We start from the raw sequence: 15,851 nt of genomic DNA, 5'->3' as shown, positions 1-15,851 counted from the left end.
CATTTTCTTTCAGCAATTTTATAAAAAGCGAATTAGAGGCCTTCAATTCTTTGAAATGGTCCAGCCGAGTTTCCGGCCAGAACCCTGAGTATTCCCCTCTGCGTTGACTGCTGAAACACCGACGGAGGACGAGTAGGTAACAACTATATGACAGGCAATGAGACTTGCTTTTGTATCTGGTAAATTGGAGGTAAAACCATTCGACTGCTGAGTTTAAATCTTTTGCGTTCACCCCTTTATCTGATAAGATTGCAAGTACAGAAGGCAGAGAAATCCGAAATCCTGCATGATACAGAATCAAATGCGAGCAATAGCTTCACACACCCAGCAATTAACCGTAGTTGGCAGTTAACTCTGTAGTACTGGACACCTGGACGAGGCAACAAATAGATTCACATTCCACCCAGATGCAAACAAACAAACTTTGAGCCCCCTTCTCATGGTATTATAGTTATCAGATAATTATCAGATGATATCATCATCATCATCATCATCATCATGATGTTGAAAATAGTTCCCCTTTTCACTGCTGTTTCCTGTATGCTGCAGCAGGGTTGACATAAGTACCATCACGTGACTCCAACCGGCTGTCATCAATCCAGTTAACGGCACAATACATCGACGGCATCTATACTTTCAGGACAGACGGAGGAGGGTCCGGACAGCACAAAGGATATAGGCACGCAAAGCAATGGCTTTCAATAAGAAATATGCCGGGCTTCCCGATCTAGTGCGAACACCCAACTTGCATCCTTTGGCCCCTTGATCGCACAGCTTCAGTACCTTCATCAGCTAACCGTGGTTTATATTTCCCGCAAACCAGGATTTAGCTCCAGACATCTACGAGACTCCTGAGCTCACAGACGGTTCTACTCTAGCTGCAAGTTGCCCCAATTTATGCTACGTCCAGTATTTTATTCCCAAGGGTACAAAACGACGTCTAACTCCCCCGTAGACTGCCACCGTCCGCTCCCCGTCCCCTTTCCAAGATGAGCCCGCAAACCCGGATATTGACCGTCATCGTCTGCAGCCGGACCAGGCTCGAACACACTTCCTCCCAGCCCGTCTAGATGCTCGCGATGTCGATTTTTCAGATAGCATTGCCTCCAGACGGAAGTCGTACAAGGCTATGAGCCGGCGGAGACAGCGGCGGGAAGACGGAACAGAAGTCCTGGGAGATGTCAGTGACGAGGAGGACGAGTCTCTAGAGAGAAAACTGGCTAGGCTTCGCAGAGAAGCGGAGGAATTGAAGGAAGAATTGGCTACTCGAAAGGCCCAGCGGAATGCTCAGTCAAACAGCGCTGGCGCGGACGACCCAGGAGAGGACGACGACAAGGGGGAACTGGACGACGGCATGCTGGAGCTCAGCCGTGCTCTGGATAGCCTCCATACGTTCTCACGAGACGGTGCGATCCCCGTCACTGCGGAGGAGATGCTTTCTCAAAAACTAGGAGGCAACATCCCTTCCGCCATCCACGCCGCAAAGCAACGAAATGAAGCGCTGCACGGCTCTTCCCAATCTGACGTTCCAGCAGGCCTCCTTTCCAACGCTGCAGCTTTCGACGCCCGTCTTACTCTCCTCGAAGCCGCCCTAGGCATCCCTAACACGCCAATCTCCCACTCCTCAGACGACAACACTGGCCCCCAACCAATCCTCCCAACCCTCTCCCACCTCTCACTACAACTCTCCACCCTCACTAGCACTCTAACAGGAACCGCCGCCTCTATCCCTGCTGGCCCCTCCCAAGCCCACTCAACCGTAACAACCCCGCACATCGAAGCTCTAACAACTCGCATCCGCAAACTAACCGCGGATGCGGATGCCCTCTCCTCCGCCCGCCGCCGGGCAACCGAAGCCGCCCGCGCAGTCATCGCCGCCCGCATCGCAGCTGCTACCTCCGATCATCCAACCTCAGCCACAACAAACACTGCAACAACAACAACAACAACAACAACAACAACAACCGAAGCTCCCCCCTCCCTCACCTCCCTAACCGCCACCGAAACCGACTCAGCCGCCAGCGAACAAGCTGCCAAGATCCAAGCGCTGTACACAACTTTACCAACCATAACGTCCCTCCATCCTCTTCTGCCCAGCGTCTTGGAGAGGCTGCGCTCGCTGCGCGCGATCCACGCGGGCGCTGCCAGAGCTGCGGAGGATTTGGATGCGTTGGAGGAGAGGCAGCGAGAGATGAAGACGGAGATTGAGATGTGGAGGGAGGGGTTGGGGGCTGTGGAGGGGAAGGTGAGGGAGGCTGAGGAGACGATGAGGGGCAATGTGGAGGTTGTTGGGGGGTGGATTAGGGGGTTGGAGGCTAGGTTGGAGGGATTGGGAGGGTAGTCCTTGGTTTTTTTTTTTTTTTTTTTTTTTTTTTTTTTTTTTTTTTCCTTTCTTTCTTTCTTTTTCTTTTTCTTTTTCTTTTTTTTTCTTTTAATTTTTTTTTTTTTTTTGGACTTCTGTAGGATTGGTGGATGATTTTTTTCTGATACTCAAAGTTATCTGAGGTGACATCCTTCCGGCCTGCTTATTGCTTTGTTGCAGCCTTATTTCTCTCTTCCATGGTTTTTCTTTTTTTTTCAATATATCCCAAGTAGGCCTTTCATGTTAGTCTAAGAATCTTCTTTTTCTTTACTATTCTTTTCTTTTTTGTTTTTCTGTTTCCAATGGCTTTCTATATCCAGTTACAAGATCAATAGAAATGGCACAAGAGTCAAATAGCAAAAGTAAACCCAAATCCCATTTCATACACCCGATCTACAAATAACTCTGGATTCAAATAAATAAATAAAATAAAATAAAATAAAATATAAAATAAAATATAAAATATATATCTTAAACTGGCAATCATAGCAATATGAAATATCCATTAGATAATGGGATCATCTAACCCGCCTTAGAACCCTAATCTTCGGCACCATTTGCACCTCCACCCACCAACCCCGAGAAACATACCTTCTCACTACCCCTTTAACCCACCTCCATCCCTCCAAGCCCGCGTCACCAAACAACCTCCTTAAAACCGCCTCTTCGACCTCCTCCCCACCATCCCCACCCACATCCTCAGGCCCCAGCACCTTCACTCCCCCAAACCCCTTAATCTCCTGAACAGCCTCCCAGCGACCCGGCCTATCACTTGTTCCATCCGCACCAACCTCCACAAGAACATAATCAAACCTACCCCAAAAAGCCTTGGGGTCTTTCATCGCATCAATATCCCTCGCCTCCGTCTTATCATACACCCACGCCTGCGTCCCGCTGCGGATCTCTGGGTATTTTCCATCAGGGGAACCGGGTAGGACGATAAGTGGTGACTTTGGTGCTGGTTTTTGGAGGAAGAGGGTTATTCCCGTCTGGCAGGAGAGGTTGTCCATGTGTACTCTGATGTATTCTTTATTTAGCAGGGTGCTGCTGGCGCCGTTGTTATTCTCATTCGAGTGGTGTTTATGGAGAGCGTTTAGGGCGTGGGCACCTGGATAATTTGCTGCAGAGATTGGGAGGAGGAGGAACGTAGAGATGGCAAATGTTGCTAAGGTGGAGAGACAGAGTGCGAGGGAGAGGAGTTGGTAAAATAATGATTTTGTACGGTGGGTCCAGACGTACGAGGCACCTAGTGAGGCGGTAGCGGTTAGCGGAGGGATTGAGTAGAGAATGAAACGCCATTCCTTGTGTGGCTGGAGGCTGTAGAGGATGATGTAAGTGAGGGCAGGAAGAAGGAGGTAGATCGATGTGTGGCGGGTGGACGGCTGGAGGATGGAGAAGGGAATGCAAAGGGTGTATGTGAGGGGATTAAGGAGGAGCCGAGGAAGTGCGTTTGTAAAATAAAAGTGCCAGGGGGAGGTGCCCCAAGCGGAGGCCTGGCCGGACAGGACGTTGTACTTGAAGGCGGAGAGTTCAGGCCAGAGCGGAAAACATTGCCAGAGAATGGAGTCGGTCGTGATGGTGAGGAGAAGCCCGACTGTTAGGCCAGATAGGGCGGCGGGGAGGATATCGCTGAAGAGGGTTATGCGGTTTTTTGCCCAGAGGTATAATGTCGTGGTTGCGAGGAGGAGGGCGATTTCTGAGCGGAAGATTATCCCAGAGACGGTCATGAGATAGAGAGACAGTCGGTGTCTCTTGTGCGAGTGGGAGTGTTGAACTGTCGAGGTGGATTCGGGGAGAAGGTTGCGCAATGCCAATGTAGCTTTGAGAGCATATCGTGTTCAGTATCGTGGACAAAATAAATTGAAATTGGTAGAGGAGCCGCATACTGATTCCGAATGCGAACATGTTTGGAAGTGTTCGAGAGGCATAGTATATGACATGAAACTGACTGGCTTGAAATAAAATATACCAGACAGCCACGTCTTTGCCAAATGCCCGCCGCACCCCCTTTGCATACGAGATGAGCGTAAGGGCATTGAAGGCGCCCAGCACACCGCGCACTTTAAATGAAGGACAAGTCAGCCCAAACATGTCCCACGAGGAAGAACTTGGAAAATAGCATTTATCAAGACACTGCGACATATATATTCAGTCCATGTAGCTTTCGTACCCAGCATTTGTCTATCAATCTGCGAATTCAGCCACATAACCGGCCGCGCTATACCCGCCACAATCAATGCCCCTACGAAGGTGCGCGGAACGGCACCGGGGAACGACAAATGATCATATTCGGCGCGGAGTGTGTTTGGGATATCCTTGGTAGGTATCCCGTAGGTTAATATGTCGTGGATGGCCTGGATATTGAAGGATTCCTCTACTTTTGTATACGGGGAGACGTAGAGATGGAGGAGGACGAGGCCAGGAATCAACGAGAAGAGGAGCCAATCTGAGCAGGGAGTTAACGATGATGATTATTATTATGAATATTATTTTTACTATAGGACGATCCTATATAGTTGGATACACATCGCTCACCTGTCAGCTTCGCCATTTTCTATCCCCGTAGTGGTCGAGGAACATGAACGTCAATTTGGTGCGGCAGAAGTTTGATTTTGAGTGTCGTCACCGGATTTCAAACCACAAGCTTCCAACTGACCAAATAAACACTGTCAGCATCACACCTCAATCCTTACCAAACCAGATATCCACAACCCACCCTCTTACACCCTCGTTCTTGATGTGAGAGCCAAGTCGTCGTCCCCAAACCAGCTCTGTATCTATGTGAATATAACCCACCGTCCGCCGTTAAAAGGACACCATGTTGCTCTTTGGTCTGGGGAAGCTCCTGTATGGTGCGTGTGTTGCGTCCCTGCAGAGCTCGTCAAGAGCCCAGATATAACCCCCAGCGTCCCAAGCAAACAATATATGTATTTCCACATATGACAGAGAACCTCCTGCTAACACAATAGCGATTTTTCCCCAGTCATCATCCTGATAATAAACGCTATCGCTATCCTCTCGGAAGACCGCTTTCTCGCCCGCAGTAAGTCGCCATTGCACTTCGGATGATTCACATACACCGTCCACGTATTCCCAAACTCCTCTCCTTCAAACAAGAATATATATGCGATTTACATACACATAAGCAGAGCCGACTGACACGCTCAATTACATAGTTGGCTGGGGCCGTACACAATATGAACCCGGCTTCGGTACCGTGAGTGACAACGCAAGTATCAAAGCGAAATCCGTCAATCTGATAGCAAGCGTGCGGACGGTTATGAGAAGTACGTTTGACACCTATTTGCTTCCCTTTTTTTTTTTTTTTTTTTTTTTTTTTTTTGCTCGCCTTCTTCTTCTCGTTCAGCATCCGTTATGAGGAAACGAACGACTGACAAATCTACCTCTTGCTCGTACCGGAAATCAGTACCCCTCATCGCAATAAACCTAATAGTCATAATTTACGAAATCGTCCTAGGATAAAAGAAACAGCGGAGGAATCGCCGAAGGAGGGTAAAGATGGCACAAAAGAGGTTAATAGAAATATATTATATCCAAATTTTCTTGCTTCTTGCCTTTATATATATATATATATATATATATATATTAAACGTCCAATCCTTGTTCACCCATTGTCATATATCCATCTGCTACCCGTTTTTGTCGTCTCACCCTGCCTACAAAAACTTCCGTCTATCACGTTGTCCTCTCATGGAGCGCGACGCGAAGAAGTGCCCGGTGCACTTGCACTTTCATTTTCAAGATAAAAGGTGGTCAAAAGTCGGGGGTGCGCACCGTATCCCCGGCCACTTAACGCATCCCAAGAAGTGAAGAGAACCAGATACACTGTTTGCGTAAATTCCCCTCAAGGGAAAACACTTTGTTACCTTGCCCTTTTTAACTCTTGAGTTTCAATGTCATCATCCTATTCCGCCGCTTTCTTTTTTAAATTCCAAATGCATGTACAGTACATGTATGTTCGATAGAGCACGGAGAGAAAAGAAAATGCAGACAGGTTACAATCAATCAGAGCCCAAGGTTATATGTAGAGACGCCTGTGTGTGCATAGATATGTGGCTATACCAAACTACGAAACTCCATTCGCGCTCCTTTACATTCTCTTCTTCTATGTTCTCGCCGCACATGAAAGTTAAAAGAGCAACAAAAACACAAAGAGCCACTGAAATGACAAGTATAGAGCTAGGTAAATCACGAACCTCAGTGATAAGCAGAGAAGGAAACTCGTTCTGCCTTATCTATTGTCGAGTGAATGCATATATGTGTTATTATTATAGTGTCAAATCAATATGCATCTGGGCGCTTGTGATAGTAGTGCCGAGGGTGTAAACATGGACAACACATATGCAACTGAATGCCTAGAAAATATCTAGGTGGATACGGAGAAGAGAATGGAATCAATGCAGTCAGGTAAGTTAGGTAGAAGACAGTGGCACAGCTCTCGCTTTAAAGCAAAGCATACGAACGTAAATAAGACTGGGTATTGAGAGTTCTTTCTCTTTCTTCCTGCGTCCAAGGATAACATTATGAATAACATTATGAACAAGAAGACATATCAAATGGGATAAGAGTAAAGAAAAATACAAATAATTCAAAAATTCAAAAATTCAACACTATACGAAGCGGACCGTTCAACGAATGCTTGAGGGAGACCAAGTCGGGCCAGATAAAAACCAGGTTGTGTCAAAGTTACATGGGAAAGTAAATTTCTACACAAAAGAAACACAGGGGAACGAAAACAATATGAACGACAGGAAGGTTCGGTTGGTCAATCACTCAGGAGGGAGAGGAAAAAAGAAAAAAGGAAATATAGAAAAACGCTATATGCAAGAAGAACAAGGCAGGGCTGTACATTTATATTGAATAAACGAGAGAAGGAGTAACTTCTATCTCTCTCTTCTCTCTCTTTTTCTCGACTTGCTTTTGTTGAGTTGAATTAAGGGAGATATTAAATATAGCAGATGGATGCAGGTCTCGTATGCATAAAAAGGAAAGAGACTGATTGAAAAGAAAAAGAAAACCAACACTCGCGTTCTGAATAAATAAATGTCAGCCCGGTTAATAGTGAGAAAAATAGTGAAAAAATTGCCCAAATCTGGTTTCAGCTGAGTTGAGACCTGAGCTGGGTTAAATGAGCTGAGCTATATGACAAACTTTATATCACGCTGAACGATTTCTTCCGTAAACTGAACCTGCTCCGTTTGGAACCAGCTTTTTTTATCGGCTCTCCCTGGCGGTCATCATTGTGGTTGTTACTGTTGCTGCTGTTGTTATTGCTGCTATTGTGGAGTTCTTCGGATTGCCGTACTTTCGTGTGGTTACTGAGAGCGTTCAGGTGGTCTAGTCGGGTTTGTAGGGCCGTGGGGTTTTCAAATTTGGCTGGGGTGGTGACTTCGGTAGATGTGGAATACACTTCTTTCAGAGGCCAATTGTTGGGGGGATAAACGTCTGCAGCATGGGATGCAATGACGGGATCCAGGGTTGATACTGGCATAGGAGCGGGGGAGGGGGGAGGAGTAGAAGATGAAATAGTGGGTATCGGCGGCATTTCTAGCGAGGATTTAGAAGCCTTTCCTTTATCCTTCGAAAATCTACCATGGCTCAAACTCCTACTGCCCAGCTTGAACCGTCCTAGGCCTCCAGTGAACGCTGCAGACACACCATTTTCCTTCGCATTACGAATAGCTGTGCCATTGCGACGAACCTCCTCAGCCTGGGAAGCCTTACTGGCATCCAATGCAGCTTTGAGTTCGGCATCTTGTCGTTTAGCCTCCTTTAATCGAGCTTCTGTATCCTTTCGTTTCTGCTTCTCGGCTTTCTCATTCTCTGCACCTTTTCGCACCTTCTCCGCCTTTCCCTTTCCCTTCTTTTCCTTCTCCTTCTCCTTCTCCTTAGCTTTCCGCTCCTTCTCCTCCTTTAATCGCTCTTTTATCGAAAGAACATCGCTCTTTTTAGAATTAAGGGGTGAGGGGGGCGTCGTGGGTGTCACTGGAACTACATTCTCAGGATGCGTGGAAGGTTGAGGTGCCGTGGGGGCCCGCTTTAGAGGTGATATTGGTTGACGCTCTGTGGCCGGGATGACCGTATGTACACGATTGATTTCATTGGAACTAGCCGCAGACCCGTTCATTTTGTGATATGAGCTAGATACCAAATCCTTGGTGTCAACAGATGCTCGACCTGAAGTAGTCATGCCTTCGTTTTCCTGCTCTCTTTGCATCGCTTCAAAGGTCGTTTCCTGATAGAAGAGCACGTATGCGCAAGCCAAACCTGGCCGGTCTCCAAAAAAGTTGCGGACGTAATTCTTATCGACTGGTTCCACCATCTCGTCGTCGAAAAGCAGCCAGCCCATATTTTCCGTTTTAATGATAGCAACATAGTGGCCGTGATAGGGTCCACCACCGATATGGACGACCACTGCATAAAGTTCGTAGAGGCGATCGGGATCTTCTGCGTCATCTGTTGTGTTAAATAATCGAAGAAAGTAGGGATACACCACTCTATGGAACAGCTTTTGGAGTCGTTGCAAGTCCTCAGTGTACTTGAAGCGTTTCAAGTGCAGTGCTAATATCCGCGGCAGCCGTTTAATCTTCATCCGTTTCTCAGCTTCCTGAAGCCCTCCGCAATTATCGCAATGAAACTTATTACGCTCACAGAGCATCTCCTCTTCTGAAAACTTTCGCAAACAGGACGTTACTGACGAATGCTGATCAAGATCGACAGATAGATCCAGAAAGACTTCATCTCGCTGTGATACCTTTTCGCATGTGAGGCATTGGGTTTCGGAGGTCAGCGTCCCTTCAAATAGCTCATGTACCCAGCGTGTAGTGTTGGGCGACTTGGAAGCATTCGAAGCTGTTAGAGTCGTTGCTACAGATCCTGTGGTTGTGGCATGCTCCGATGCCTCCCCACTTTCCGACTGCTGATCCACCTCTGGTGGTGAACAACGTTTGGCTTCAGCTTCAACATTAGCTACCACTTCGTTTAGCAGTAGATTAAGGAATTCATGAGCGTCTTGATGCATGGCGGTTCTGAACATCTCATGTTCTCGTCGAAGCACTTCCAGGAAACTGTAAGGCCGGATGACACCTATCCTCTCTTGGGTTGCAACGACGGCCTCAAAAATGTCCTTCAGGGAGGTAAATAGAGATTCTTGCATGCCATAACTTGTAGCATTATTCCTTGTTTCCAGGATTGGAAGTGTGTTCATTGCGACCTTTTTCTTGTATTCCGGCGATTCCTTATCCTCTGGCCGTTGTGGCTGCGTTGGGGTAGTTATACCTGACTTGAGGGCAGGGTTACCGGAAGTCTTTTGTTTAGCCTGATATGCATCCTCTGTTTGTGCATTTGTGTCTGGATAATGTAAATTCTTCGCGAGGGAGTCGTTGAGAGTTTCTATTGGGGAACGTCTAGGGTAGTTGATGACGGATTCTCGAAAGGGGACTGAGTAGTAAAGACATTGAAGAATCGAATTACAGTAGCTAACATTGTCAGCCGTGGAACGGAGAAATTGCATCTCTATCCTTAACCAGGGTATGGAGCTCACCAGGTATTTCCATATTGAGCCTAAGGAAGATTGAAATAAATATTAGTCCATCCTGCCTTTCCCAACTGCTAAAGCACGACGAGGACTCCATGACAACTCACGTTTTCCATTCCGAAAAATTTGTCACTGCCGTCATTCCGCAACGGGCCGGCATCTTGAAGCATCTTCTCAAGCGGCGTCAAAGGTGTGGGAGGGATCTCTTTCTCCTTTTTGGCGGGTGAAGATGCGGAGTTTTGCGGGCCAGATCCCTAGAGTATCATAGACAATCGTGCGGGTTAGATATGCCGAAGGAGGAACAGAGATATCAGGGGAGAGCCGCCTACCGCATTGCCTCGTAACTTGCCAAAGAAGGGTGCCATAATTGGAAGTGTATATGGGACAGCAACAACTGTAACAATTCAACCCAAGGCGTCGCTCACGGCCGCCGCAGTGCGGCAGACCTCGTCCCGTCTTATCCTCAAGAGAGCAGTATATGGCAGATTTGCATCAAACGTGGTTGTAAGAGGGTATGGGTCATGGGTCCTGATTGAAAGGAATGCAGAGAAACAGAGCCACGGGAGGTAGCTCGGGCGGAGAGGCCTAGAGGCGACAAAAATGGAATAGTGTGATAGGTAGAACAACGATCTAGGGTTGCGAGAGAAAACCAGGGCCAATTCGCCAGAGAAAGAGTCGGAATACGTTCGGATTCAGCGGTTCAGTGGAGGAGGTGGTTGGGGTGGGATTCTGACGTGCAAACACCAAGGGCAAGTTAGCGTCAGAATGAGATCAGTGAAGGGAATCGGGTGATGGAAAATATGCTGACAGCCAAGAAAGGAACTACAAGAGGCGGATTTGAACAGGAGGAACAATGACTTAACACATGAATGAAGGGCGGGTAAAAGACATACGGTGGTGGGTTGAAAGGAACCGAGACTATGTCAGGAGGATGTAAGAAGAAGTGTTGGAGTTGAGCGCTGCAGGTGAAGAAGAAAAACCGCCTAGCGACGCTGCAGGTTTCTGGTCGGGCGGATTTGTATGGGGAGGTACATCTACTTTTGTTGGGGAGGGGAGGAGGGGGGGCAGTTTGTGGTTGGGTAGAGCCCTGGACAAACGGCGTGTGAGACCAAGCAGCAAGAGGAGTAAGTTAAAGCATCTCGAGGGGTAGTTATACACACTAACATAGATATTAAGTTATATTTCTCATTGACTCGTCAATTCTCCAAGACAAAAGTTATATATGTCAACTTGGTCATTCAGGGCTCATTCTCGGACAGGCATCTGGTTGGTTTCCCGCAATACTACATCTGTCATGCCCTGCAGCGTGGTAAACGGCTAACTAACTAATTAACAACCAATAAATCCATGTTTAATCCATACGGCATCCCTGGATTGGTCTCTGGCAATTAATCCCATCGCCTTAATCTATCTGCTCGTATATGTCAGTAGGCTGCGAATGTACACAATGCCTCCCGACTCCTCCAGTTAATATCCCTCCAGATACATAGATATATGCGCCGGCTTCAATCACATTCAAAGCCAGGATATCAATCAAGCTTTGTGCAGTCCTCGGATGAACGGTTTTGAACGGTTTTGAACGGTTTTGGCGGTTATGGCGTGTTTGATGGTGAGCAGCCGAGAAAACCATTTTTTACCAAAGACAGTTCCACCGCTTCATCCACGAGGTCTTAGCTGTAACCCTTGGCTAGCTTCCAGATGATTTCCAAGCATTCTGCGGGGCCCAGCAGGCGACCGCATACATAGAGATAGAAGAACACAGAAGATTCAACACAGAGAACTGCTTGAGTTTGTTCCTGTTAAAGGATACAAAACCGTTGAGATATAGAGTTGGAGAAAGGAACAGTGATAGACTCCAATAAGGCTGACCTATGGCTGTCTTTTATCCAAGTTTATCGAACTATCTGATGATCCTGGCAGGCAGTGGAGGCTTGAATGGCAAAAAGCAAAGACAAAAGGTTTTGTGGCTGTCGCCCAGATCCTGGTTTTTTCCGGATTTCTATATTATTGCTTCGGAATATTCCTTAACAGATTATTCTCAATAATAGTTAATTGGTTGTGTTCTCTCTCTTTCTCTTTCTTCTTCTTGCTACAACCCCCCAAAATAAAAAGAAAAGAGAAGAAAAAAAGAGAAAAAAAAAAAATTGAAAACGCGGTTTCGCGATCAAGTTCACTCCTGGGTCACGACTTGCTCTTCAACCAGACTCGAGTTAAAAAGACCAGAACTAAAATAAATAAACAATCTAAAACCAGAACTAATCTAAGCCACCGCTTTGACTGCAGACAAGTCAGTGGTTCCACTGGCCACGATGTAGGTCATGTCGCTTCCCAGGGTCTAATGATCCTTGCCGCATGCGTTGCAGGTTGCATCGTAAACGCATGAGGTTACGACCTAGGTTCTAACTGGTAGGAGAATAGTCTTCTAGGTACGACCTGAGAGTATCTAGTAACGAGGTATCCTTCTCAAAATACTGCACCAAACTTCCACTTTTGATCTGAGGGCGTTGATACCGCATCGTGAGCCCGAGCCCTATCATTTCCAGCCTGATAACCCAAGGAAGTGAGTTCTCGAAATAGTCCAGAATGGAGGAATTGTAACACCAGAAGGCGAGGGTGAGCCTGTCCAACTGAAGTATGGTACTGTTCAACAGTGATACAGAACCCAGACGAAAAAGGTGCGCTTTCTGTCTGTTTCCCCAACCTGCCTTCCTGGCGCATATATGTCAGTTTGCGCGGAGAAGAGCTATATGTGGATAGGGGATGCTGTCCCTGGACACCGGAGTACTAATCGTGCCGCTGCGCAACCCACACCTCTTGTGGGTGCACCACACCAAAATGATAAAAACACCAAAATGATAAAAATCTTGCAATTTTATCATCTTCATCATCTTCATCAATTAATAACTCACCACAATGTCAAATAAGGACAAAAATATTGAAGACTGTATTCAAAAAGCTGTCACTTATTACTGAAAAAACTCAAATTTCAAAATACTATCTCTGTTATAAGAATTTGAGGTTCCTTATCAATGTCTCCAAGTACATATTAATGAAAGGAATCTGAATACTGCAAAGATTCCAGTTAACAAGAGATTAAATGAGAGTCAGAAGAATATAATTAAATGATGAGTCAAGCTGCTTGATGAAAAGAATTGTTCTCTTACAGCTGAACATATTAAAAATTTCATGAATTCAATACTTAGACATCAACATATAGATTCTACTATCTTTTCTTCAAAAGTTAGCAAGATATGAATTTATAGATTCATTGAATGCCTATCTAAGTATAAGAGAGTGAAACAGAAGCTGATGAATTCAAAGACAGTGACAGTTGAAAATATTAAGTATATCAATACATAGTTTAAATATCTTTAGATTCTATTCAAGTAATATTAATTTCATATCTATGATACATACAACTTCAATGAGATTAAATTTCAAGAAGAACAAGGACATAGAGAATGAGTTATAACTATTTTTAAAGAAGTTATTTTCATTATTTTTTTTATTTTTTTCAAGAGATTTGATTACAGTCATTGAATGTATATTTATAAATAACTATATCATTTCATCATTGATAATCTTGATCTTTAAAACATATTTAAAGAATTGATATACATAGATAAATTTATTTAGCAATTATAAAATTGTTATATCAAATACTGAATTCATAAATGATGAGATTGAATTTAAATAATTTAAATATTTCAATACTATTATAAAAAAAAGACAGAAGAGAAGTCATTAATTACTTTAAATAAATAATTATGAATTTCATATCACTGAGAAGTTTATATAATATATAGATTTTTATAAGATAATTCTATATAAATTTTCATCATATATTACTCATTTACTACAATCTTTGAATAGTCTATCATTTCAACAATATTAGTATTATCATTCAAAAGCAGTCAACTATGCTACATATTATGATCTTGTTAAATATGAAAAATAGTAGTTTTTATAATATCTTTCAGTTATATAAAAGCAGATCTTAAATTTAATATAATAGCTGCAGAATAAGCTCAATGTAATATATATTCATAAAATTCTGACTAAGTTCTTGATATTCTTAAGTAGTAAATCACATCATCTCCTCTACTGCAGATTTATAAAGATGATAATAATTCAGATCACATATTTATTTCTTCTTCTCAACTATTTTTATCAAAGACAATTCAAAAGCTGAAATATTATATTAATATTGTAAAAAATATTATATAAAGTATTAGAGATACTCTTGAATTGAAATCACTTATCTTGACATGTTGTTTGAACAAGATATTTAAAGCAAGTCTAACTTATACAGAACTTAATAAGTAATAAATCACTGAATTAGAGAACTTTCTCAATGTCAGTAAATACTGCAAATCTAAAACAATTCATCATCAGATTCAAGTAAAGAAAATTCTCACTATTAAAGATGTCAATAAAAAAATCAAGCAATGTAAGAATAATGAAGTTGAAAAAAAGCAGAATATGAAGTAATAAAGATTTTGAAGTCAATCTTATAAAAATTGATAATAACATACTTATATCACTAACAGAAGAGAAATTAAATTGATTTATAAATTGATTGATAGATGACATACATACTGAGAATGATGTAGATAATCTTTTTATTATAGATTAGCTACTGATTGTTGATATAGAGTGCAATAATGAGGATGTGATTTAAGATTTTTATTGTTTCAATGTTTTTATCATTTTGGTGTGGTGCACCCACATGAGGTGTGGGTTGCGCAGCAGCACGATTATAGCTCTCCACAGCTATAGTAGCCCAAAAGTGGATATTGATGGTAATATCATCCATATACTACGCATGGAATTTTTAGGTGGAACTCCATGAAGTGGGCTTGAACTTGCAAAGGGACTCCACCTGACAACTTCCCATTCCATGGTTGCTTTATGCGGCGGAGCAGTGCAGTGGTTGCCTTGTTATTAGTGGTAGTATTATCTGTCGTTTGGATAGTGGACATGGCAGCCGTAGCCGGTCGGAGAATTTAATAGTTATCGCTCAAGTTCCAGAAACGAAGAGATATCAATAATCTGATATCTGACACCTATTTAGCCCCGTCTGGCTCAGCCTGGGTTTCCCCTCTCTCCCACACCCCCACCCTAAGGCTCCAAGTGATTTCCAGAACAGCCTAGCTTCTGGCTTCTGGGCTTATCAACTTTTCCGGTAGGTAGGAACGCCTAAACCTTGATTTTATATAATAATTCCGTTGAATGCCTAGTAGTTGTAAATATCAAAATCAAAACTGTGTAGTTTTCGGGGTAAAAAATACAACGACAACCCTACGGGTCATAGCAGGACACAGACATGGGCCGCGATGTATTTGTACAATCTTCACCAGGCCGGTCTCAAATAGAGCATTTGTTTGTTCGTTAGCATTTGGTTCATGTTTTGAAGAAAAACTACTTTGAAGTATGAGATATGTTGGGGGTTCGAACTTGCTGTATAAGTCCTGAGGTATGAAATTGTACATAGCTGCCTCCATGAGCTTGGTTGAAAAGGAAATAATCAACCCTCATTTAACCCCAAGCTGAAAATCGCTCGCCAGATCCTCCTATCTAATTCACAACGTTTGCGGGAAAATTTCGACACAGTAAGCCTCGAGACGGCAATTCAGGCCCCACAAAGAAGTGCGACACAATCGGCAGCTGAAGACGTACCGATCTCCTTCTGGCACGACACGGGCCCACGCAAACATACCATCCTCATCAATAGATTGTCTCCTTGTTATTAGGCCTTTGCTCAGGTACTGCTTTATTCAACCGCAGCATGACGACCCTTTGCTGACCAGTTGACTTGGTTGAAGAATTTTTGAATTTGCACCCGGAGCTGGGAATGGGAATGGGAATGGGATCTCTGATCCAGCCATCCCCGGATACACCCTCCATGTTGATTGCGTATTGTCTTTGATT

The 15,851-nt window shown here is 44.1% G+C and overlaps 5 protein-coding genes across 5 annotated transcripts; 2 read left to right on the top strand and 3 right to left on the bottom strand.

The window, feature by feature from the left end:
- Positions 1 to 691: 691 nt before the first annotated feature.
- On the top strand, positions 692 to 2,341 carry PAAG_07033 (hypothetical protein; the record flags this gene model as incomplete). The annotated part of the gene is made up of 3 exons (XM_015846102.1): positions 692 to 730; positions 824 to 904; positions 956 to 2,341. 3 exons carry the CDS (start codon positions 692 to 694, stop codon positions 2,339 to 2,341), a joined length of 1,506 nt encoding a protein of 501 aa, XP_015700537.1.
- A 539-nt stretch (positions 2,342 to 2,880) lies between these two features.
- Positions 2,881 to 4,913, bottom strand: PAAG_07032 (hypothetical protein; the record flags this gene model as incomplete). The annotated part of the gene is made up of 4 exons (XM_015846101.1): positions 2,881 to 4,181; positions 4,249 to 4,422; positions 4,533 to 4,808; positions 4,898 to 4,913. 4 exons carry the CDS (start codon positions 4,911 to 4,913, stop codon positions 2,881 to 2,883), a joined length of 1,767 nt encoding a protein of 588 aa, XP_015700536.1.
- Positions 4,914 to 5,180: 267 nt separating this feature from the next.
- PAAG_07031 (hypothetical protein) lies at positions 5,181 to 5,845 on the top strand (the record flags this gene model as incomplete). Its single annotated transcript, XM_015846100.1, has 4 exons — positions 5,181 to 5,214; positions 5,346 to 5,405; positions 5,539 to 5,649; positions 5,730 to 5,845. 4 exons carry the CDS (start codon positions 5,181 to 5,183, stop codon positions 5,843 to 5,845), a joined length of 321 nt encoding a protein of 106 aa, XP_015700535.1.
- Positions 5,846 to 7,535: 1,690 nt separating this feature from the next.
- Positions 7,536 to 10,285, bottom strand: PAAG_07030 (ubiquitin carboxyl-terminal hydrolase; the record flags this gene model as incomplete). Its single annotated transcript, XM_015846099.1, has 4 exons — positions 7,536 to 9,861; positions 9,927 to 9,946; positions 10,028 to 10,174; positions 10,250 to 10,285. The coding sequence occupies 4 exons, from the start codon at positions 10,283 to 10,285 to the stop codon at positions 7,536 to 7,538; spliced, it is 2,529 nt and encodes an 842-aa protein (XP_015700534.1).
- A 1,923-nt stretch (positions 10,286 to 12,208) lies between these two features.
- PAAG_12319 (hypothetical protein) lies at positions 12,209 to 14,902 on the bottom strand (the record flags this gene model as incomplete). The annotated part of the gene is made up of 4 exons (XM_015847824.1): positions 12,209 to 12,319; positions 12,393 to 12,629; positions 14,650 to 14,739; positions 14,798 to 14,902. The coding sequence occupies 4 exons, from the start codon at positions 14,900 to 14,902 to the stop codon at positions 12,209 to 12,211; spliced, it is 543 nt and encodes a 180-aa protein (XP_015702568.1).
- Between the last annotated feature and the right edge of the window lie 949 nt (positions 14,903 to 15,851).

The sequence above is a fragment of the Paracoccidioides lutzii genome, assembly GCF_000150705.2.
Source record: "Paracoccidioides lutzii Pb01 unplaced genomic scaffold supercont2.21, whole genome shotgun sequence".
NCBI lineage: Eukaryota > Fungi > Ascomycota > Eurotiomycetes > Onygenales > Ajellomycetaceae > Paracoccidioides > Paracoccidioides lutzii.
The sequence above is the reverse complement of the archived record's forward strand: the minus strand, read 5'-3'. Positions and strand labels throughout refer to the sequence as shown.